Genomic DNA, 25,263 nt, shown 5'->3' with positions numbered 1-25,263 from the left:
CCTCCCAGTGCAGCCCAGTGGGAGGTGGGAGCACGACAACCCTCCCAGCTTACCTACTCCATTCCTTTGCATGCAATCAAGCTGAAAACGTCAGCTTTTCTCCCTTCCCACTAATGACACACTATGAAGATCCTCCTGCTCAAGCAGTGGTGGCTTTAAGGTCCCTTCCAACCAAAGCATTCTGTGATTCTATGATCCATTGGAAAGAGGTGATTAGGTAGTGTCATTATTTGAAGAAGCAGCTGCTGGGGGTCAAACCAGCCTGGGCTGGATGATTCCCAGCTCCCCATCCTCTTCAGCAAACAGCTGAGGCTCTCAGCACTGGCTTTGTCATATAGAGACCTCTTCGCCTTGAAGCTGATGTGAACACGATTGCTTCTGATGAGCACACGGAAGGCAGGAAGCTGCTGAAGCTCCTGCATCCACCAGCACCAAAGTGCAGAAGGATGGGCATCCCAACTCTGCTTAGAGAGGGGATAAAGCTCCCCTGCTCCTCAGAGCTCCCCAGCAGGGTCTCTGGGAGCAAGGTTTGGATGTGTTAGAGCAGGCAGTTGTGTCTCTCCCCTCTTTCCCCATTCCCACCCCATCAGCCCGGCGCGGGCAGAAGCTGGAGGGGATTTTCCTCTGCTCCGCAGGGAACGCGGCTGCATGTGCTGATGTTATTCCAAGCGCCGGTGCAGACAGCAACAAAAGATGAAACAGTGCTCCTTCCTCCCATGGCTTCCTTTCCCACTGCCCGCTAAGCCAGCCGCGACACCTTCACCACGGGAGCCCATGGATCCCTCCACGCTGCTGCCCCCAGGGCCGAGCCGGGCGAAGGGGGAGCGATGCCAGCGGGGGAGCGGGGAATAATTGGCAGCGGTTCTTACGGCACTGATGATTTCCCAGCTTAGCACAGCCCTGTCAACAGTGTCTGCACAGCGCAGCGCACGGCAGCGGCAGCTGCACGGGAAGCGGACACGGGCAGGATCCCTTACGGAGGCAGAAAGGGCCGGGCAGATCGAGTTACCTCCACGTTGGGTTAAAGTGCTGGCGTTACAGCTCCAGCTAATTTACGAAGTTAATTAGGCACAAGGATCCTCTTTCAGAGGGAGACAGGATGTCTTTGTGCGCGGGATGCCCTCTTCCCCTGCCCCTGCGCACGGAATTGTCAGGCTTTTGCTGGGAAATGGGATGTGCAGGAGGCGGGGTGGCCGCCCCGGGACGGCCGGTGGTCCCCATCCGCACCCCACTCACGGCTCCGGGGAGGTTTGGGAGGTCTTCAGCATTCCCAGTGCCTGTGTGGGGCGGCTGGAAACCAGCACCGCTCCAGAAAACACTCCCACATTCGTCAAAAGGCTTTCACAAGGCAGAGTCTAGGCTGCATCCTCGGCTCTGAATTCAATCTGCCTGCAGAAAGGGGAACCCAAGAATGCACTCGGCTCTTTCTCCACAAATATTTTGTCCGCGGTGACATTTATAGGTGGCAGAAAGACCTAATTTACTATCATTTGCTTTCAGCAGTCTCAATAAAAGTGTTGGCTGGGCTCACACTTGAGACACTCTGCCCAAAAGAGGTTTGGATGCAGACTGAGCACAGGCGCTGGAAGCAGAGCCAGGATGCAGGGGCTGAGCGGGCTGGGGCAGCCCCAGAGCAAAACACACCCTGGGACCCACAGCTTGGCTGGAACCACAGAGAGAGGGGGATTGTTCAGCCTGGAGAAGAGAAGGCTCCTTAAGGGGAGACCTCAGAGCAGCTCCAGCACCTAAAGGGGCTACAAGAAACCTGGAGAGGGGCTTTGGAAAGGGCCTGTAGGGACAGTACAAGGGGAATGGCTTTAACCTGCCAGAGGGGAGACTGAGATGAGCTTTAAGATCCTTTCCAACCCATACCAGACTGGGATTCTATGACAACAGGCAGGAAAGGAAAAAGTGGAAAGGAAAAGAAAGGACTGGCCAGCAGAAGATGACTGTGAGATGTACCCATCAGCTCATCACAAAACACAGAGTGTACTGCTACCTGCCCCAGGGAAAGCTTTGTTGTAGCATCTTTGATTCCTGCATCCATTCCCCTGCTATGGCCATAATGTATTTTCAAATACTGCTTTATTTGAAAGTAAAATTGCCATTAGCCAATGTTTGTCTGAGGCACTTTCTTTGAAGCAAACACTGCTCTGCAGCTATCTCCACACTAATTACATGAATTAAGAAAGCAATGAAAGTGCAATGTCTGGATTTGCTTTCCCAGGCTTTCAAGAACGCTGCCTTTTAAGCGTACGTGCTGCTGAAGTTTGAGGCTCTGGTTTTGCCTCTCTTGGAGGGGGATCTAATTTAATTCAGCTCACAAGAAGCACCTTTAGATGTTCCCAGAGCAAATCACACAAACAGAGCGGGGCTGTTCAAAGGCACAAACTTCTGAAAAGCCTCCTAAGAGGCAGCGCTGGGAAGAGCCGAGGAGAGCAGGAGTCAGGCTGGAGGAGCTGCGGGACACTGGGAACACGGAGGCTCTGAAGAGCCCGTCAGCCTGCCTGCCTGCCTGTCCATCCGCCTGCAACCACCCGCGGGCGATAGCACCCAGAGGAGAACACCCACAGCAACGTTCAAAGCAAGGACATAACTCAGTGCGGCTGAGGAGGGAAGGTGGGTGCCGGCTCCATCAGCAAACGGCTCTGAGCCTGACAAATTACCTTTGTTTTAATGGATGAGCCGGTAGGAAATATTTTGGCGTGTGACTACCAGTTCACATGGGGTTAGCCACAGAACTGGAGGCTCATTTTATGAGAATATTTGGCTCAATTTTCAAGCTCCATTTGTGGAAAGTTTCTAGACCGAGAGCCAACTGAAAAGTGAAAGAGCTCAAGCTTTGAGAAGTTGTTTTGCCAAACTCCGGGCATATGAAAAGCTCACACAGCGGAAGAACAGATAAACCATCCCTTGGAGCCTTCCCCTTTGCGAGGCCAGCGCAGGGAGCCCATGAGCAGGGTGCTGGGGGAGCTGGCATCCCACCAGCGCTGGACCTTTCCTCTTGGCCACACAGCCTCAAATATCTGGCCTCAAATGGAAGCTCTGCCATTTCCCTCCACCCTCCCAAAACACCACCCCTGCTCCGGCGGCCTTCGAGCACCGTCCTTTAGCACCCATCTCAAAATACCTCATAGAAACACACAGACGCTTAGAAAAGAAATCCACATCAAACACAGCATAGGAAAGAATTACAAAATACATACACATGCATGTATACATATATGCAAGTTTTAAAATGCATTGCCATCAGCAACTAAGCCTCAAGTATATTTGTCTGTGGAGTCTACTGAGTACAGCGCTTGTGTTTCTCGTGAAACAGGTTTAAGGCTGTTTGCCAGAACCTTGAATCACCAAAGTTTATGGAGCTTTCTAACTGCAGGCACAATCCAGGGCTCCCGAGTTGAAACGGCTTTAAAAAACCCAAACATACAGACACCCTTATAACAGTCTGCACCAAAAGAAGTAAATAAGTCACAAGATACTTGGAATATTATGTCATCTGGAATAAGCCAAGCAACAGACTGGGAAATTACAGATCTTTTCTCAAATGAGGAAAAGAGGAGATAGGCGGTTTCTGTTTTAAACTGGGAACAATCTCGGCACCTCTTGAGCACAAAACCAACCCCATGGCTAAAGTGCAAATTGCAAAGCACCCCGCAAGACAAATGCAAAACGTCCCCGGCACAGAGGAACACCCTGGGACACACCAAGAAGGAAACTGGAGAAGCTGCCTGTTTGCTGGAGACATTTAGGATCTTCCCCCCATCCTGCACTGCTACTGGGCACCTTCCAACCATGCCCATGGTGAGCCTCTGCAGCAAACTCAATGCTCTTCCTGGGCCTGAACCTGCACCTCATTTCTGCTGTGCTGTCCCCAGTCTTCCTCTTTTATACTTCTTGTGACCCAAACAGGAGAGGAAACAACGGTTGGGGTAACTTCACCCCACTCTGTGGCAAACACCACAGGGCCACTTGCTGCTGTTAAGGGCAGCTTCATGGCCAAGAGCCCTCATCCTCTCCAGGCAAGGTCCTGTGCAGATGTGCCATTAGGGCTGTCCCAGGGCTCTTCCCCATTTCCATGAGCAGCACAGCAGCACCTCACAGCTCTGTCAGGAGATGGAAAAGATGCAAACCCCAACCAGGCACACGGGGAAGTACGGAGGGAAGGGAAGGTGAAATCACTGTGTATCATGACACTGCTTGGAAGGCAGGGCTTTGAGCAGCAGCATCCCTGGAACCTGGGGTTGGGGACAGCCCAGGGCACCTCTTGCCCCAGCTCGGAGCCTTCCCACCCCATGGGGACCACACATGCCGAGTGCAAAAGCCCCGGTCCCAGCGTGCGCCCGCAGCAGGGAAAGGTCCGCATTTAGATAAGGCTTTTCCGGAGGAGCTGCCATTACGAGATTTTACCTAATCACTAAAAAATGCCTTTTTTTTTTATGTTTGGCAACCGCAGGATCCGCCCCTCGAGGTTAAAACCCACAGCAGGCTAAAACCCAGCGTTTCAGGGCCAAGCTTTGCACGGCGGCACGGAGCAGGGCCGATGGGAGATGCTTCTCTCGGTGTGTGTCACCCAGCGGTGCCAGGCACAATGAGGGCAGCAGAGGACCCGCTGCGGCTTAGGAGGCTCCCGGGGGAACCCCAGCCCGGAGCCGCTGGCCCCAACAATGCCTCTCCCAGCCCTTGGCTCTCTCCGGAGCCGCCGTGGCTCCTGGCCAGGCGGCCACAATGCGGTGGAAGGAAGAAGCAGCAGCTTTGTTTAGCCCAAACCTCGCCATTAATCAAGTTCCTATTTCCTCGCAGTTCTGCTTTACCCACCCCAGATGCCCCACGCGGTTTCTACACCATGGAGGAGTCCAGGCTCCCTGCACTTACTACCAGGTTTCTTTGCAATCTCCTCTAAACAGAGAGAACCAGAAAATGAAGCTGAAGTAAAAAGGAACGTCTTCACTACAGCAAGCACTGCTCGGATCGCATTATGAGTTCAGTGCAATGCAGGATCAGCCTGAGCAGGCTGCTGGCCCCGGGACATCTCTGGGCACCAGCTCCCAACCTGGGAGGAGAAGACCCTTCTAGGCACAAATTACCCCAATTTCATAGTGACAAACATCAATCACAAAATCCCGGTGCCTTTTCCTGCTCTTTTTCCAAGTTAAAAGTGGGGCTGAATACTGGGGAAGGGAGAGCGCGGGTTCCATGCAGGTTCCTCAGGGACAGCAGTATTTGATTGATGAGAAAATGTCTTAAACAGAAGTCCCAGAGATGCCATTTCAGAGCCATTCCCAAAGTGGCTGACGGGAAGGCAGGATGAGGGTGGGCCCCGCTTCTGCGCCTTCTGCACCTCTAATTGCTGTTATTCTTCAGGAATATAAACAACAGCAGCAGAAGAGAAGAAAGCCATGAAAGCCCCGGCAAAACAAGGGCAAGGGAGCAAAATGGGAGAGGAACTGAAGAGGTCACGGAGGTTAAGGGCTCATTTCTGACACCACAACCCCCTCTGGACAGAGGGCGGATGGGCAGACGCTGCCTGCTCTCTCCCGCTCTCCCTGGGCAGGGGGCAGCCGGACCCACTGCCAGCCCACCCCAAGCCCCAGCACTGCATCTGTGTTAACCTACAGATCCTTTTTCCCTCTCTGTAAAAGCATTGCTGGGTTCCATTCTCCTGAACCTCATCCATCCTTCTGAAACGGGTGATACACACGGCCTGCATCAGTTCTGCACCTCACCTCCATTGTTCGACAGTGGCAAAGGGATTACTCCAGAAACACTCCAACCTGCAAGCCTGACCCCAGAACACTCTGGTGCAAAGAAGGAAACAGCTCAGAAATCCCCCTGCAGGTCCATGCTCAGAAGCATTTCCCACCCTGGCACTGCCACGCTGTCCTTGGGCTTTCACTGCCTGCAAGAGCCTCCCCAGACACGCTCCTGTGTGCCTGCAGGGGGGTCTTTTTATAAATAGGTTTATTCTAGCAGCCAACCTCGCACGGCATTCAGAAACCAGGAGACTCTCCCTGGAATCCCTGCCCAACACCAGCCCCTGCTGCCCTTTACACCTGGCTAATCCCCTCCTGACAGCGGAGGGACATGAGAAGGATCTGTTCTCACAGTAACTTGACTAACGAAGCGGGGCACAGTACCGATCGCATCACTGCTGTTACTGACAACTCCACAAAAGTTAAAACCCCCAGGAAAAGCAAGACCAAACAGTTTCTTTTTGCAGCAGAGGGTGGGTGCAGGCAATGGAGCTGCTGCATGAGGCTGTGTGCCGTGTTTATGCAGTTATTTCTCTGAGTGGAAAAAGTGACTTAAATTCTATGAGGAACCAGCAGCATTTAAAGGTCTATTTACTTCTCCTCGTGGGTTTTTGCTTATGTGTGTCACAGCCAATCATTGCAGGAGCTGTTGGCATTTTAAGAGATTATTTATTCCAAAAAACACTGCCCCATCCTGTTTGATGCACTGATGGATGCTGCAGTGGTTTGTCTGGCTATCAGATGGCAAGTGACATGGTAACGGGGAGAAGGTGCATCAGATGGTACATCCCAGTCACCAGCCCGTGGCTTTGTTGTGCCATCACCCCCAGGCCCAGTAACACGCCACTGGTGGAGGCTGGTTTGCAAATACATTAATGCTCGAATTTTGTCTCATTTTCGGGAAGGGAAAATGTTCAAGTTTTGTAACTGGGATGCCTAATGAAGATTTATTCTGGTCCTGTAAATCAAAACCACATGGAAATAACCTCCTTTCCTTGCATTAACTGGGTTATTTTTTTCATGACCACTAGACCTTAGCTCTGCTCCTCATTTCTTTCCATATCCATCGAGGGCAAGAAATAGCCATACTTGGTCAATGAGAAAATGAAATAAAATGCAAATAGACACGTGACGACTAAATCCAAGTTTCCCAAAGCTAGCATTTCCCTAAAGGCAGAGTTCCCAGGGTGAAGGAGGTGCAGCCAACACCATGTGCTGGGGCTGGGTGGTGGCGCGGGGTCTCCGCCTGTCCATCGACCCTAATGCCATAGGCATCCTCAGCTGCCATCGGTCCCTGCTGTGGCCTTGGCTGCGGGTGCCATGACATGGCCCTGCTTCCCTCTCGCCTGGGAAAATCCCTGCATTCAAAGGCCGCCAGGCCCGGAAAGACGTGGAGAGGAGGAGACGCCGTCAAACAGAGGCAGTGCTGCTGGACTGGTTGTATCTCCTTGAGAAATCAGGCAAACCTGCCCAGTAATATTTCATTTCGAGGTCACAAGAGACGGTATTTCCTTCATCAAGCAATTTTTTTCCCTGTGTTCATTATTCCTGACTTGGCTTGCACCTACAAAGCCAATTCCAAGGGCAACCGGTAAAGGGACTTGCTCTGTAATTACAGCAAAACCAAGCAGACACTGACCAACATGCAAACTCATCCTGCATTAGAAGGACATCAAGACTGCCAACCCGTGCACTCCGAAGGTGGGAAATGCTGAAATAAGCCAGTGAAGCCAGCCTGTCTTCCCAACACCAGCTTCCTCAGGCACAGCAGCAGGATGGTGCAGATACAGCAGGTCACCTGGTGCTGGCCCATGGCTAGCTGCAGGAGCGCATGGGTAGCACTGAAATGGGGCCTCAGGATCCTGGCAAGCATCCCTGGGGCTATCTGGGAATGTTGGGTGCTCTGCCACCCATCCCAGCCCTTCAGAAAGAAAAGGTGTTTGCAGCACTCACCTCCGATTTGGCCTCAGCCAGATTTAAGCACTCGGAGCACTTGGACCCAGCACAGTGGGACCCTGCACACAGCAAGGTCTTTGGGAAACACAGGGGACAGAGATGAGACTTGTACATAAAAGAGAAAAGTAGAAAGCAAACACCAACCAACGTGTCAGTTCTCTGCAGTGATACCCACATCAGAGGCTTCACAGTACACACAGCAAGGTGATTCTCTTAAGGGATGCTAAAACCTGCAATCTGAAATCTCCTGGTTTTCACCATCACACGGTGTAGATCGAAAACTTGCCCCACCACAGCTGAGAGCACAGCACCCTCTGGTTCTTGTTTTGCACGTTTTCCAAGGGAGCAGCTTTCTGCAAGGGCAGGATAAAGAAATCCAACACTTCTTTAGGAGCAAACCCAGGTCCCTGGGGTTTTGGTGGCCCCGGCAGCCAGCCCAGTCCGCCCGCAGTGCCCGGTGTGGCACAGCAGTCCTGCTGACTCACCGGGAACAGCTCCCGCCCGGAGCTCGCTTTCCATAAAAATAAAGCCAGCCCCAATAAATAAATGCATTCCCATAGTAAAAATCTGCTGGCTGCTGGGAAGGAGGAGCCTTCGCCCCGCAGCAGAACCATCTCCCTCCCGGTGGGTGAAGGAGGAGCAGCTTGAGGGCAGGCAGGGCTGAGGAGGACAGGAGAAACAGCACCACAGCAGGGAACCTGGGGCCTGCCGTGCTCACTGCTGTCGCCCTCATCGTGCCCAGAGGCTGGGGAGAAGCACGACACGCTCACGAGTGGGATCTGGGAATCAGCTCAGCTCCCATGGAGCAGACCTGGGGGATACACGAGCCTTGAGAAGGGAGACGAGAGGCTTTTCTAAGTGACACTAACGCCAAGTCCTGGATGGGACACTGGGGTCACCGTGCTCACCCTCCTGCAGGACAAGGGTGAGAGATGCACCGATACCTAAAGGCACCAAACCTCAGAATAAAGCAGGAAAAGCCCTAATTAGTGAAGGCATTTCCCTGCATGGAAATCTCCATCAGCCTCTTGGTTTCAGTGATGCATTTAGCAGAAAATAAGGAGTAGGTCAAATTCTGGTCTGGATTGGTTTGTAATTTACTGACGTTTGCTGGTGTCCCGTTAGGGAAGCAGCAGTCCCTTGCTCGAAGGGAAGGAAGCACCGAATCCAGGTTTCTTTTGTCCCTGTTCTCTTACAGGGCTCCCTGTTCACAAAGCAAGCCCTTTTTCAGAACGTGGGATTTCCTGGCTTCCACACACCTGGAATTTTACAGCTCCTCAGCTGCAGGCCCCAGCTCAGGCAGGGATCAGCTCATGGCCCGGCTGCCGGGAAGCAAATCCCTCCTGATGGGTACTCAAGCAGGGTGGCCCTTGTCTGCAGCCAAAAAAATCACCCAAACCAGTGAAGAACACAAGAAAAACCCAAAGTCGTGAAGCAGAGCCCAGAGGTGGGCCTCACAGGACAGGCAGAGAGGTTGGCAGAGTGTTTGCAGGAGCACAAAGGGCAAAGCACCCCGAGACCGCAGGTATACACCCTAACTTTGGGTCTGTTAATGACAGGGGAGCACCAGAACCCCTAGCATGGAGCAACAGCTACTACAGACAGGCTGCAGCGTGCGCACTGCCCCAGGCTGCCTGCAGAGCCCGGATTACCCAGCTGGTTAAAAACCAGAAGCAGCTTTACACAGATGATACTTGGGCAATCCCATGGAGCAGCAGTGACAAAGCCATTGGGCTCTGGCACCATTCAGGCACTTGGCCCCAGCCTGTAAACAGCCATGGGGCAGAGCTGGGGGATGGACCTACTGCTGGGAGCCCTCCTCATCCTCACCACTGCAAACCAACACCCTCATGGAGTGCTGACCACCGAGGGCAGAACACCACAGACCTGCCAAACCCACGGGCACAGGCCTGTGCTCATGAGTAAATGGGCACAGAGGGGCTGCAGTGACAACTATACATGCTGTTTAAAATGAATACAGTGAAGTCAGACCCTTCATTTCTCACTAAAAGATAGGATTAAAGACACATGATTTAAATATTTGGGGTTACAGAGCATGGTATTATTCACCTCAAGACTCAGTTTTCAACCTTTAGCTCAACATGCAGTGAAAACTTGTGTGTTCCTGTGTGTGTGACAGTGACCACATCATCACTGCACTTGAGGAAAAGCACCAAATGCCACAAACACGGTCAGAGCCAGAGGAGCTGCCGGTGCTACCCTGGTCATCACTGCTCTGCCTCCCAGAGCTGTACAGGGCCCTTAACTGGCAGCAAGCAAATAGTCCCACTGCTGGGCTGCTCACTCACTTCCTTGGTAACAGCAAGATGCCTCCGCTCCCCCGAGGCTCACATAGCTTTAACTGATGTATTCTGATGGCTTTATGACTTCCTTTAAAATGAAATTATTAGGAAGAGGCAATTCTTGGAATCTGAAAAACTGCGAATTTGGCAAACAATTCCTGTAAGGTCACAGCAAGACCCAGGCTCACAAACCCTGCTATACTCGAAGTCACACCATTGTTTTTTCCCCCCTCGAAGGATAAATAAACTAAAAACATCCTGTTGGGGGAATGGTATGTGACTGACTTCCAGAGCTTCAACCAACAGTATGGACATGAGAAATCAACGCATCTTGACTCAGTATGTAAAACACAACATTAATTCAGAGGTGTCCTACCTGTTGGATGCTCTATGAGCCACCGCAACACTCCCTGAAGGTCTCACAGTGGGTAAGTCCACAGGCAGGGTATGGCACGGGCTGAGCCTCACACACTCAGTGCCAGTGGGACTGGGTTGGTTTGGTACTCGCGCAGCTCATGGGTTTAGTGGCAGGAATGGTGAGGAGAGAGGCAGAGCGGATGGATGAGAGCCAGAGCCTGTCCTCTGTGCACACATGTGCTCACTCGGGCAGCAGCGCCGGCTGCCTGCTGGGTACTTACCTTTCTGCCCTGCAAGCCTCTCCAGGCAGAGCCCTGAGCCATTCCTGCATGCTGGCAGTGAGGGCTGCACCCCAGAGCCCCCAAACCCACCCCCTGCTGCCAACCAAGCCACCAGCAATGAGTTTCACCATCTCTACCAGCACCCACCCTGGCACTTCCCCATTCTCATTCCTCAGTGGTCCTTCCACTGCTAACCAGGAGAAAGCAGCTGAAGCCTGCTCTCAAGGGATCAGGGGCTTCCACGGTTGAGTGGGAACTGGAAGTGTTTGGAGCCTGTGGGAGGACCGGAGGGGTGGGAAGGAAGGTCTCCTTTAATTGCAAAGGTCACCACATCCAGCGAGGCCATAAACTGCCATGGCGGGAGCAGCATTCCTCCAACGGGTCCATAGGGACAGGCAGGGGCGTGCCGCGGAGCGCTGCGGGGACACTTGGCTTCGGCTCGCAAGGACCGCAATGGCTCTTGAAGATCTGAGCAGATCTTCACATGGGCGAGGAGGGGAGGTTCTGTGGGAAAATGCGATCGGGAAGGAAATTCCCGCACCAGGGACGGCCATCGGCGAGGGCTCAGCTGTGGCGAGTTCAGGGGACATCACAAATAACGCGGCCGTCCCCAGGGAGTCATTGCTAAGGTCGCTATTTTTTCCCTTGAACTTTCCAGATGAAGGAAGCAATAGGCGAAGCAATGGCACAGACTTGGCCGGAGATCAACTGTACTGACAACAGCCCCAGAATTCAACTCCAAAGAAAAGTCCTTTGTGCTCACTGGAGTTATCACCAGCTGGGCCGAGCGGCTCCAGCCGCAACGTGGAGCTCTGCTCGAAAACCATCCCACATGTGCAAGACGATCAGAGCCGAAGCTCGCCGGCAGATACAGCCCAGAGTAACTCATTGCAGTGCTCACACCGAGGGGAGAATGCAGGGCACATGCTAGGTGCCCATTAAAAACTTCCATGTTAAATTGTGCTCGTCAATAAACTGCTGGGATTCGGAGTAAGAAACAGCCCTGATTAAAGATTAAAGACGGAGAGCGCATAAAACAGTAATGACCACTGTACTTACAGTGAATTTGGCCTGTTGGGTTTAATTACTTCTAGTTCGAGATCACTTGAGTTGAGGCTGGGCTGGGGCACGCTGTTGGAGTTGAGGAAGCTGTTTACGTTTGAAGAGATGACGGATTCCAGGCTGGAGTTGATGAGACTGTTCCTGTTCTCCTCTAAAAAAACATCAAAACCAAGAGCCATCAGCCAGCGCACACAGCTGCTCCTGCACACAGAGGTAAAGAACACGCTGCTGCAAAGGCAGTGCTCCTAGTAGTAATCCCTGCCCTAACGCAAACAGGGCAGCATCCTACCAGGTGCCAGAAGACAGACAGTTAGGTTACACAGATATTAAACATTAAACTGTAAGAAATACCAGGTATTCTTTTCATAAGAAGCAGCTCCATTTAAACGAATACCCTTTGTAGTTAAAAACCCCTCATTTTTTCTCAAGGCATTAATATTTTATATTCCCCAAGACATCCAAAGTGCCACAAAACCTGAAAATGTTTAAAATGCAAACTACAACCAGGAATGGATTTCTCTGTGCCTGCAATCAGCTGCCGAGGGACTGAGCATTTGTGTGACAGAGCAGGGGAACACTTTAAGAACGAGAACTGGCACAGGGTGCCCAGAGAAGCTGTGGCTGCCCCATCCCTGGCAGTGTTCAAGGCCAGGTTGGACACAGGGGCTTGGAGCAAGCTGCTCTAGTGGAAGGTGCTCCTGCCCGTGGCAGGGGTTGGAGCTGGAGGAGCTTTAAGGTCCTTTACAACCCAAACCATTTCATGATGCTAGATGACCCCAATGTGCTGCTCTGCTGACAACCTGGAGGTTTCTTAGTTTCTTGTTTCCCCTTGATCATATTCTGTTAAGAGATTTCCCCCTTATTTGTGTAACTTCAGCAGCGAAGAGTGGCAATATCATGCATCCCAACCCAACACCAGCAGCACTGACCCCCTCCTCAGTTCTAAGACAAATTACCTAAAATCATGTTAATTCATTTTCATAAGATGCTTTTTCCATATAAACAGTAACTGTAACTGTGAGAAGCAATTATCATCACTGATGGCATGGAAAGCAGCCCTATTCCAGAAAACTGCTGCTTCTGTGATGATGTTTTCCTGAAAGACAGGCACCTGCTGGAGAACATAGCGACTCCTACTTCAATGATAAATGTTTCAACAATCATGCTCCCAATGCACACTAATATGATCGAATCACTACCACAAAACACAGCCCTTCCCTGCTCCCCACGCTCACCCGCCTTCCCAAGGCAAAGCAGGGAGAGCCCCAAGCGCTCGCTCTGCTCACCGGGTCCCTGTCCTGTTCTTTTAGCAAGCAGGGACAGGTCCCTGTGCTGCTGGCCAGCTCCAGGAGCAGCACAAGGCACAGCCAGGAGGAACACAAGAGCTGGGAACTGGGTTGTAACATGAAGCAACAGCCTGAGCAGACACATTTCTGCCCCTCCATGAGTAGGGACGGGGCACTGACTCTTTCACCTAAATATGTGGAGCATCACTTAGTGACAGCAATGGAAAGATGATCTTCAACATTTTTAAACTGCTGCGCACATAATCCTCGGGAAAATGCAGAACCTCCTGGCCGAGATTTTGTGTCTGTAAAAGGCAAAGTGCCCGAGGGCATCCAAAAAGGGTCACCCCTTGGAGACACAGGCAGTGTCCTCCCTGGCCGCATGTGCTGCGGGAGCTGATGATGGTGAGGATGGGGCCGAGGAACATGAGAAGGGAATGAGCAGGGGTCCGTCAGGTGGGGCAGGGACAGCAACACTCTATACTGTGCTAATGCAGCCTCATTTCAAGCCCCTGTTAAGGGCCTGGATACCAGGCAATCTTCACACCCCTCATCAACACCACTGCAGAGGAAACTGAAGCCTGATCCTGTTACGGGAATCGCCTCTTCCCTTGACACCAGCACAATTGCATGGGAATGGCATGGGAATTACAGTGTGTTAGTCACGATTAGGGCAAAAGCTGCGTCAAGAGGGAAAGCTGGAGGCTCACTTACGCTGCTCGTTGGGCTGTGCCGTGTGGAAGAGCGTCAGCGGGCGCTCGCTGCAGGAGGGAGGCTTCGAGTCCGTGCTCTTCTTGCGGGATAACAGCAGCTGCGAGTTCGATGGCGGCGTCTCTGGCACCGTGTTAAATATCTGTTAAAAACAATAAACAAGTTGTTCTTTGGCATCACCGCTCGCACAGCGGAGCTGCCTGCCTGCCCCGCTGCTCCGCAGGGCCGCGTCCGAGGGACACACGCGTTCAACAGGGCAGTGTTTTGAATACCACATCCCAAATCCCCCATTCCCACCCTGTCTGCACTCATTTTCTCTAATCTTCACCCAAGATGCGTGTGCTGGGATGGGAAGAACCCCAACCCTCTGCCACCCTGCCGAGCTTTCAAGGGTGCCCTGGGCACACGAGCCAGTGCGTCCCCATGCACACCTCCCCGCAGCACCTTCGCACCCACTGATGCGGAACAGCTTGGGAAAGTCTGTGCCTCCAGCCCAGCTGTCAGACAAGTGAGTAATCGTTTTTTTTCTGCAGGGGATGGAATTTTAGAGCTGCACAAATCTCATGAGCAGCAGCTTTGTTTGTTGGTGGTATCTGGGTATTTGTTTCTCTTCTGGAAGCCCAGGCTCAGCCAGCAGCACTGCTGCCTCAAGACACGCTCTCTCCAGGTCTCCCTTCTCTAGAGTATATTCAACCCCATCCCTCAACATCTATCCCTGCTCTGCCTTCCCCTGCCAGACACCCAACAAGCACTGCTAGGGGCTGCTCATATGAACACTCTTCCATAGGCAGCCCGGTGTGGCTGGGCTCCGAGGTGTCTCCTCCAGAGCCAACAGCCATCGCTGCTGGCCATGGGCTGCCCTGGCCTTGCCCAAAGCATCCAACATGGGAGCGGCTGCCAGCACTTAATTGCTTTGTTTCATGTAACAACAGCAAAATCCTCTCACACACACATAAACCCTGCACGCTGATTTCTACAAATAAACATGAAAGAGCCAAGACATGTTAGCCAAAAACGTTAATGTCGCAGCTCTCCCCAAAAGCACAAAGCGGCGGGTGTGAGGGGCAGCGCTTACTGCTTCAGGGAGGAATTAAGGAACGGTTCTCAGTGGATTACCTAAGGACATCACTGCCCAACCTGTCTGTTTGCAGGGACTCAGGTTCAGTTCCGAGCCCGCAGATGGAGCGGGAGGCAGGAAGCAGGGATCAGTCACTGCGCCAGGCTCCTGCGCACGGCAGGACCCAGCCCCGAGCAAGCGAGCAGCTGAGCCTGAGTGCGCATTGCTGGGCACGCTGCGGAACAGATGGGTAGATTATGGACTCCTGCTGCAGCCCTTCCTGGAGAGCTCTGCTGAGCTCATTCACACATTCCTCCTGGGCTCATGGGTTAGCAGAGAGAGAAGCAGCCCAAGCCATGCTTTCTGCAGGCAGCGCCGCTCATTTTCATCCTGTGCATGCCTGCCTGCCGCCATTCCCACCTCCAAAGTGCCTGTTTCCATGGTCCCCCATGGGAGTTTGGGGCTAGTGGCTCCCCAACCTCTTGTACGGCTGCTGCATCCTGCTCCCTGCACCCCAACATTCCACCTCAGCATCCCACCATCCCTCCCCAGCATCCCACCATTGGCAATGGCGCTCAGGCCAGCTCACAGGTCCTGCTTAGAAGGGCTATTCATAGCACATCGCTTACCACGCCAAACCACTACACAATTGCACATCCTCCAGGTGCCTGCCCCAGCTGCTCAGACCCGTGCCCTGAGCCCTTCCCTCTACAGGCCAAATACAGCTTTTCTGTGGCAGCATCCTCAGCACAGCAGGGCTGAAATCAGCACCAGGGCACCTTGCCTGCCCTGTGCTCCATTCCCCATATCCAGCACAGCCACTTTAACATGCTCTGGCTTTCAAGTTGCTTTTCAATAGCAAATTCTACTTGGGAAATAGAACAAAATATATAATCAAAGCATTGATTTATGAATCACATTTTATGTGATGATTTCCCACAGCACACTTGAAAAGAAACTTCCAGGTTTTTGTTTCCTTTTTTTTTTTTTGGTCTTTGACAAAGGAAGATATAGATGCTCTTAAATTATGAGCCCAATGATTAAAACCAGCTTCAGCTTATAAGGAGGTTGCATTTCTAAATGCAGCTGGAACACCATTATCAAACAATTTTACTAGAATCACAGTGCCAACTGTGGGACACAGCCACCTGATGAAGCAGAAACACCAGTGTTTATCCAGGACAGACTGCAACCAAGAATCTTCTGGGCATCCCAGTCCCTCTGTAGCATCTCCACTGAGATAAACCAGAGATGGAGAGCAGAAGCAGCACGGAGGCCCTGGCAGGGCTGTTAAAAGCCGCTCTCTACCACCTCTGAGCAGTGCAGAGCATGCAGGCTAAATTTAGCCGCTCACAATGGAGAAAAGTCAATTAAAAGCTATGTTTAAAAAGCACAGCACTGGTTTTGAAGGTCTAAGGAGAGACCCCAAGGACTGTACGATGAAAAGCTCACTCTAGATGCGACTTTGCCTTTATTGTATAGCCCAGATCTCTTCAGCAGCAAAGGAAGCCAGCACTGCAGGACAAACCCTCCTACTCCATCTCCCTCAGCTCAGGCACAATCCTCTCCTTTTCACAGGGAAGTTGCTCAGGTTTGTTCCATTCTTCAGTTTAACAAGACTAGCCGAGACGTGCTCCTCTCTGTGCTACAGCGCTCCCAGTCCCAGAGCACAATTAACAGGGAGGGAGAGACAGTTTAATAGCTGGAGTGGGAGAGGAGCAGCCAGGATCCATATATCACATTTACAGTCGTGCCATGCCCGCTCCTCAGCCTGACGCAGGCGGCAATTCCACAGCTCCATAACACCTTATCCCTGTCTGCCAAACGGCAAAGACCCAGCAGCACCTTGTCAGTGGTGGCTGTTAAAAGGCTTTTTTAACACTTCTGCCCATCTTATGACAAGGAAGAAGAAAACAAGAGAGGTTGGTATCCTGCCCAAAGCAGAGGGATGGGATATAACAGCATATGAAGGTCCGCCCTCAGTCTCTGCTCTGGCCAACAGCTCGGTGTATTCCCATGCACAAAGCTGCATCTGGAGCTTGGAGAATAAGTTGCTGTGACATTCAAAATGTTGGTGGCACTGAGTCTTACACAAGGACCAGCTAAAACTGCCAACAGCATCACTAAACATTCAGCTAATTACAGAGAATAAACTGAAGATGGGGTGCTGAGGGCTTCGACTTTGGTATTAGTCCTCACCAAGCCTCGTGCTTGGGGCTGTCTAATTCACTGCATAAACTACTTTCTTATTTGTCATCAATACTGGGTGCATTAGCATTTGACCTGGTCAACCCTTTGTCTGGAGGGAGCATCATCAAGACAGTGAATTGATCTCTTAAACTGGTAACACTTCAGAACAATGGTCTTTTCCAGAGAGCTATAAAAACGAAAGCTTTGGAAAAGAACATGGATGGACACCTGCAATTGTCAGATGTAATAGTGCTTCAATATTACTTTCAGCAAACATTTAATTTTTAAGTCAGAAATATGGTGCTAAATTGCAATCAGTCAAGTAACCAGGCTCTCAACACAGCATCCTTACTGTTTTTTCCACTGGATGCAGTCTTGGTTTGCCTGTCATGGCCACATCTAGAGCCATAGGAGAAAAATAATTTTACCCATTTAATTATATATATATATATCCAGGATATGATTTATAACACATTACATTACCAGCACATTCATTCATAACCATAGGCAGAAAAGGCTGATGGATAAATCTTGTTAAGTAGCAATTTGACATTTGGTTGGTTCCTTGGGTCACGTCGGGCAGCCGAAGCCAGGCACGTTGCTCCTGCTCTGCTTTTCCAGGGTTCCTCCTTGCTGCACTGCAGCATCTGGCAGGCAAATGGAGCTGTCATTCCCTCCTTCCCAAGCCCTGATCCTAGTCTCATCCCAGCACTACTCCCCATGTCCAGCAGATCTAGTGTTAGTACAACCCATGGGACATCACTCAAGGAGCAGCAGGTCCCAGTGGCTGCAATCATAAGGGCAGACGCCAGCGCTGCAACGCCTCAATGTGCAGAGACCTGAGAAGCTTTAACAACTGTTTCAGAGCCTATTGCTGCTGTGAGTCTAACAGCAATTTGGATCTGGGACCTGGAAAGCTGTTAAACCTCCAGAAATGATTGAACTTTCTGGATTACACACAGGGTTTAATGGTCAGTGTCAGAACCTCTGGCAACGCAGAGCACACCGTGATTTATCCGTCATTCCGGGAACCTTCACAAAGCCCCTCTTTTGCTGACTACGATTCCAAACTGCGCATGGCTACCAAGGTGCAGGGCGCACGCTAAGGCAGAGGTACCACCTGTGGGAGCACAAGGTCACACTCATCACGGAAGACACAGGATAATCAGCACCATATCCTGCAGCATCCTTCCCTGAGACTTGTATGGCTCCAGGATGAATGCTTTTCCCCAGCAGTAATCTCAGGGGGAAGATGAGCCGGATCTCAGACGGGGTGACTGCAAATGCAGGCAGGCGAGCAGGGAACGCTGACTAACCCCCCCCAAACCCTCCCACTGCCCCGGCAATCAGATAAACCTGCTGAAACGACGGCGTAAACAGGCTGCCAGCAGTCATTCAGACCAAGAGATGTCATCACCAAGCTTGCTTTTTTCCCTGGTTACACAATGACAACAGTCACTCTGATGGGAGAGGCGTTCCACTTACCTGGGGGAAATGTAATGTCAGACCAGACAGTCGCTGATTGCCAGGAACCATTCAAATCAATTACGTTTTCCCTGCGAATGTACTTAATTGTAAGCAGTGGCTCTGAGTCACTGGCATAAAACAACATAAAGCACCAGCAGCACCAGCACAAGCAACTTGCTTATTGCTAATCACCCACGGCAGCTCCTGTGGGGAACCTTCCAGGAGCTCCAATCAATTCAAATTAAGAAATACACTAAAACAAACCAGTCCTGAACCGGCACTAACGCTGCATTTAAGAGATTTTCCTCTCCTGGAGTTATGTCTTCCTATCTCCCTTCTTCCCAGGATCTTTTCCCGGGAGCCCTGCAGGGATGGGGACACGGGTTCACAGGGCCCTCAGAATCAACTGGGGACAAATGTATGTAACCAGCTCACACAGCCACCCTTCCGCCAGTGCCAGGAGTCGCTTCTAAGGAGGGGAAAGCATGGAAGAGCCAGGGCACCGCGGGGCAGGAGCTGTAATGTGGCTGGTGAGCACAGAGCAGCCCTTCCAGATACGATCACTGCAGAGATCTGCCATCGGTTCCTCCGCAGCAACGGCCGATGGAGGGCTCGGCTGGCATGGCCAGGGACCGGCACAGGGAGGAAAATCAGTGCCTAAAGACGTGTTTGTGTGAGGGCCCATGAGGGGAGGGCTCCATAAAGCACAGCGAAGGGGAGGGACAGCAAACACACTCACAGCGATGCCGTGCTGCCTGGGACACTGGCGACACAGCAGAGACCTCATCCCACCGGGAGAGGTGGTGAACACCTCCCTGCACCAACCAAGAGATGACAGACACGGAGGTGACCATCAGAGGCCACCGTGAGGTTTCATGATGGTTCCTCCACCAGGACCAAGGCTGGGGAAGCTGGGCTTTGCTCACAACCACAGGTTCATCTGCACAGCTATGCAGATGAACTAAGCCATCGTTGCCATTACATTCCATGCAGAGGAAAAGAGCTCCTTCATCCTAAACAAATACCATAGTCTCGATGTGCCTGTGGAAGCAACTTCTCTAAGAACACACAACATGGACACTGCCTCCCTATCCCTGCTGGATGCACTCCTGATGCCCCTTTGCAGCCCCACACAGCCATGCCCCGGGTCTGCTGCCCACACCACAGGTACCAACGGTTTAACCTTGAACCTCAACCTGCCAGAAACACATTCACAGCATCTACATGCAATAGCCCAACACCAGAGCCAGAGCCAAGCCTGCCTCTGCTTCTTTCTTCGCAGCCTGAATGCTCAAATTAGTTATTTCTGTCCATCCCAAACCACACAAACAAAAGAACATGTTTGAATTGAGAAGAAAATGGCATTTTTATGTGATGTTGTTCGCATGCGGCCAGCCGAAGGGACAGCCCGTGCCACTGCCTCGCTGAGCTGCTCCTGCTGCAGACATGAACGTCCTTATGGCCAACTAACACTAATGCATCATAATTCAGGGGATCAACACCGCACCATGGAATAAACCTGGATTTAGTCAGAGAATTAGGAATCCAGTCTAAGCGTGCACCTCACACTAGTTTCTTTCAGTGCCCATCTCACTTAAAACTAAGGACAAATTCCTGTTAAACCGTGGAAAAGGCAAAGAAGTTGGGATTTCTGTAACGGAGACAGAGACATGCTGACTCACACCGAGATGACTATAAAAAAGGCTGGTTACCAGCCTGCTGGTTACACAGCTACAGCCCAAGAACCATCAGTTCTGGAGCCTCTACACCACATCCCAAGTCGTGTCCATCACTGAACCCCCTGGCACAACCCCACCTCCGGTGCCACTGGCTATGGGACCATGGGAGAGGGGCTGCAGTTTGTAAAGAGACAAACTCCTTTCCATACATCAACTGCACTGACGGAAGCAAGGGAAGCCATTACCTTCTCATGGTTTTCTATTAGAATTTCAATCACGATGTTCTGAAATTTGATGTCCATAATGGCAGCGACTGTTTCCTCTTGAGGTCGGAGCAGCGTTGGCCCAAATACCACACCCAGATTAGCAACAGTCATCAGGTTCTGCTTATGATTATTGGCAACTCTGAAAGAGACGAAGGAAAAGGTGACAGAAGTGATGCGGAGGGAAACCCCCTCCCTGCCTCCTGGCTGGCACAACCCTCACAACCCTGTTTACATCTATTCCACTCCTGGTGAGCTCCTTGAAGGCTCAGCCATGTGGAAAAGTACAACCTTAACTATTGTGTTACTAGAGACCTTTGAGCCTCAGTGAGTTGACTAATCCCATCAAACCCCAACGCTATGCTGGCCGCTGAGTCTCATGTTGCAAACCACTCCCAGGAAAACATCTTGAATCATTAATGCTCAAAACTCCTCTACAAACAAATTGTTGGACCTCTGACACACGCTGCTCTCCAACTGAATGAGTGACCTCATATGTTCCAAAACCCAAATCCTTCTCACCCATTTAAGCTTTTGCCTGCACCAGAGGTCAGCCCCATCCAACTAAAACAGGCTGGATGGCGAAAATGGGGCTGTACCCCTGGACTCATGTACACACACACATGCTCTTCCCCACCCCACTGGGGAATCCACCTGGCATGGGCACCCGCTGTCCCAGGGACCACTGACACTCGAGCCATCCTCCCTGTCATCTCCATCTATTTTTATGTTCCAAGTATTGCAGCCCAGTGGGAGCAGATCAGTTCAGCAGCAAAAGAGCTCCTACTGAGGACCTGGCACACTGCTGAAGTGCATTTGGGGGTCACTCTGAAGTAGCTCTGGTGTGAGCCCTGGTCTCAGTGGTACAAAGCACCAGCAGTCCTAATAGAGCATGTCCCCTGCTCCAGCTCAGCCCCGCCACGATGGTGGGACATGGGGCATGCTGCCGTGTGGGATGCAGCCAGGCTGTGTCCGACCACAAGTGCCAAGGACTTGGCTGCTCAGCTATGACATGCTGGAGCCCTGCAATGACATGTAATGCTGCGACACACGTGTGGGTGACAGAGCAGGACCTACGGTGGGAACCTACAGCCCCATCTCAGCGGCTGTTGCGTATGGTTTTGTCCTGACCTCGTCAAGCAGGAAGCCCGATGACTGCAGGCAGCTTTAGCCTAAGGGGGGGTTTAAGTGTCTTTTTCCGTTCCTCCTCCTCTCCTGTCTTCCCTGGACAAATGCAGCAGGTTAGCACAAAGTGAGGCTGGGACTCAGACCTTGCTGTATCGTCCCAACAATGTATTGCCATGAGCTTTTATTGATCTCAGGGCCAACACATCACTTATGTGCATGCTCAGCTTATTTCAGTACAGGGTAAGCTAGGGCTGGCTTAAAAGAAAGGATGCATTCCATCCTTCTTCACCCAAATCTCACTTGAACCAGCAAAGAATTCTTCATTCCTCATCCCTATATTTGGCTCCTCAGGCAGAAGGAGAGGAAGTCATCACCAAGAAATGGCTCTTCAGCAACTTCAGCCCTATTTACTGCCCAGGCAAGAAGTCACATAGAAACATCAGAGAATCACAGGCTGGGTTTGGGTTGTTGAAGGGAGGCTCTGCTTACAGAGATGATACCTGAGGAGGAAGGAGCCCATGCACAGCCTAGCAGAGCTGCTGCCACCTCCATCCCTGCTGCCCATTCCAGTGCACAGCCTCTCCACACCCTCACTGAAAGCGAGAGCTGCACCCGCAGTGATGCCAGTGCCTGGCAGAGCTGGCAGCATAGAAGCAAATTCTCTTTAGGGGGACACGACCTCATGGAGCAGGGAAGAAGGCAGAAGAAGTTCAATAGGAAACAAATTCTCAGGAAAAAGCTTGCTTGCTTACAGGAAAATAACTCCTACTTACAGCTATGTTCATAAATTATAGATGTATCCCAGCCTCTTCCGTCACTCCAACCCACCTCCCTATCGAATGCCAATGACGTATTTACACTGCAGCAACATCTATATTTCAGACACATGTCCACATGCTGCTATTTGGATTCTGAAAAACGCAGCTGTAATTCAAACAGCTTTGAAAAGTACTAATAAAATAATATGTTAATGATCTTCCGTGGTTAGAAAAACACTGTTCATTTATAAAAACCCAACCGAATTGATCCGAGTCTTACAAAATCAGGTCCCTCCATTTCTCATTACCGTTCCCATGTAATACATCACTCTAATAAATTACATTGTCATTGGTTCATTATGGGCAGGCAGCTGTGCACCATTCCCCTCATTATTTCAGATGAAGCTATTAATGGGTTCCCAAGCAGGACCCTGGGTGCCCGAGGGATGCCCATGCACCCAGATGCAAGCACTGGCCCTCGCCTCCATCCCAAATCCCTCCTTCCTACATTGGCTCTGGCCCTGTAAAGCCTGGAAGACATTTTGTGCCAGTGCAAATCTGACTCCCGCTGAACTAAACTTGGTGGCGCATGAACTTCTGATCCGTACCATGGGTACTGTTCCAGCTGCACACTTGAGAGCGCTCTGTTACCAAAGCTATGCTAAAAAACATGATTCACCTTTCACATGCTTCAAATTTCACATCCATTATCCACATGATAATTTACTATAAATTATACCTCTTCATCATCCTTTGCACTAGAAAATAATGGTGCAGTTTCTAAAGATGGGGTGTTCTCAATCCCAAAGTGTGCTTAATGTTGGTGCTTTTTGTCAGGCATTGTTAGTGCCATTCCTGAGCTGCCCTTTAGAAGGTTTCCAAGGATTCGCTACATTTTCCTTTTAACCTGCTGTTTCTTTCTGGCCCTCGGTGCTCTCTGAAAGCAACTGCATGAACATTAATTCAGATGGGTCCCTTTTCAGTCCTCTCTGCCTCCCCTCTTTGCAGAACACACTTCCAGCACAGGCAGGCACTGGCAAGCAACAGCTAATGGAGAAATGTGCAGAACAACCTCTCAACTCCCACTTGGTGCTTACAATGTTCCAGGCTATCACTGCCTTTTGCACTCTGGGCTGTTTGTCCTCCTCGTAACACCTGATGGTTCCCACTTGTCTCTGGGATCAGCACTGGACAGACCCCAGAGCCCCTTGATGGAAGGAATATCCACACCCTGCAGAGCATCACCAACGAGCAGCCCTGCACAGGGATTTGTCCAAAGACCTGACCCACTTGTTGCAAACCCAAGAAGCACCTTGGCTTCTGCAAGCCCCCAGCCAAAAGGAGGATGCCAGCTCCGAGGCAGATCGTGTCCTGGGGGGGTCCATGGGCAGACACTGCTCACTGTACATTCACTGTCACAAAAACAAAGGAGAACAGGAGCAGGGTAAATCCATGTTGTGTGTTAAATCAGATTATACCTGGGTTGCTTGGATACTGTATAATCACCAGGACGGCCAAACATAATTTAATACAGAGTAATTGGTAGTCAGGCCTCAGTGCAGGGAAGCAGAGAGGAACAGTAAATATTTCTCTGTTGCACGGGCTTGCAATCAGCACCCTGTAACAGAGGAGAAATGCAGCGGAGCCGGATGGGTGCTGCAGGCGGGGGAAGCCCCGCACTGCCTCCTTATTTGATCGGTGTTAATATTAGAACCATTGACTGGTTGGGTTGGAAGGGACCTCAAAGCTCCTCCAGCTCCAACCCCTGCCACAAGCAGGGACACCTTCCACTGGAGCAGCTTGCTCCAAGCCCCTGTGTCCAACCTGGCCTTGAGCACTGCCAGGGATGGGGCAGCCACAGCTTCTCTGGGCACCCTGTGTCAGTGCCTCAGCACCCTCACAGGGAAGAGCTTCTGCCTAAGAGCTCATCTCAGTCTCCCCTCGGGCAGGTTAAAGCCATTCCCCTTGGCCTGTCCCTACAGGCCCTCATCCAAAGCTCCTCTCCATCTGGCATTACTTTGTGTATGTATTATATCTATATAAAATACACATACATAAGCCTCAGCCAAGGAGTGCTGCCATTAGTTCAAATGTCTTCCCTGATTCAGAGAAAACAAACAAACATCTGAAAGGGAACAAAGATAAAGTCTCAAGTGTTTCTATTTCCATGCCTGGGACAAACCTTTGAAAACAAAGTGCTTGTTATGGCTGGCCTAGCGAAACCTTATAGGACAGAAAATAATGCGGCTAATTCGTTCTGCTATGGGTAAAAATACATTTCATGTCTGCCACCACCTTTAGAGCTTCTATTTAAAGTGGAAAGACAATCATGCAGAGAGACAACAACCCCCAAAATTATGGAGGCTGCTCTGCAGAGCTTCTTGCAAATGAAAGGCTTGCACTTGATCCCAGACACGAATGAAGGTAAAGAGCAGGACACAGCACGCGGGGTGACAGAGGCACCTGCGGATCCTCCATCCACTCAACGGTGGGAATCACAGAACGAATCCCAGACTGGGTCTGGCTGGAAGGGACCTTAAAGCTCAGCCAGTTCCAACCCCTACCGAGCGCTCACAAAGAGCATCGCGGCTGCAGGACGTTCACTCCTTGTGCAGGGGGAGGCTCAGCAAGGCTGCTGGGCTTCCTTCCAGTAAAACCCTGCAGCCAGTGTCCTGCCCCCAGTTCTCCCAGTTCCAGCCGTTTCACGCGGCAGGCACACAGCGCCGGCCGAGAGCGGCGCTCACCATTGCTGCTATTTGTCGGATAAAACCTAATGAGTTCTGGGAAATGTTCCTGGGTGCGTTCAAGTCATCCCTGCGCACTAATGAGCTTAATTGGGCTGCAGCTGATGAGTGCGGAGGTAGACAGCGGGGCGAGGGCCGGGCTGGCCGCCGTACCAGCAGCTCCCATGGCTCCGCATCAGGAACGGAGGAGCTTCTCTGGGCACCCTGTGCCAGCGCCTCAGCACCCTCACAGGGAAGAGCTTCTGCCTAAGAGCTCATCTCAGTC

The 25,263-nt window shown here is 51.4% G+C and overlaps 1 protein-coding gene across 4 annotated transcripts in view; it reads right to left on the bottom strand.

Moving 5' to 3' along the window:
* The window catches only part of ARHGAP26 (Rho GTPase activating protein 26), a 115,759-nt gene that overhangs the window by 14,408 nt on the left and 76,088 nt on the right, over positions 1-25,263 (bottom strand). For all 4 annotated transcript variants that reach the window (XM_061457129.1, XM_061457130.1, XM_061457131.1 and 1 more), the window contains 3 exons: positions 20,351-20,510; positions 13,716-13,854; positions 11,713-11,866 (listed from right to left, as the gene is read on the bottom strand). In XM_061457129.1, coding sequence (XP_061313113.1) covers positions 11,713-11,866; positions 13,716-13,854; positions 20,351-20,510 — 453 coding nt within the window. The remainder of the gene's footprint in view (positions 1-11,712; positions 11,867-13,715; positions 13,855-20,350; positions 20,511-25,263) is intronic.

The sequence above is a fragment of the Pezoporus flaviventris genome, unplaced genomic scaffold (genome assembly GCF_033815535.1).
Source record: "Pezoporus flaviventris isolate CSIRO_AGI_PZ_B2104156 unplaced genomic scaffold, CSIRO_AGI_Pfla_v1 ptg000023l, whole genome shotgun sequence".
Lineage (NCBI taxonomy): Eukaryota > Metazoa > Chordata > Aves > Psittaciformes > Psittacidae > Pezoporus > Pezoporus flaviventris.
This window is presented reverse-complemented; position numbering and strand designations above follow the sequence as displayed.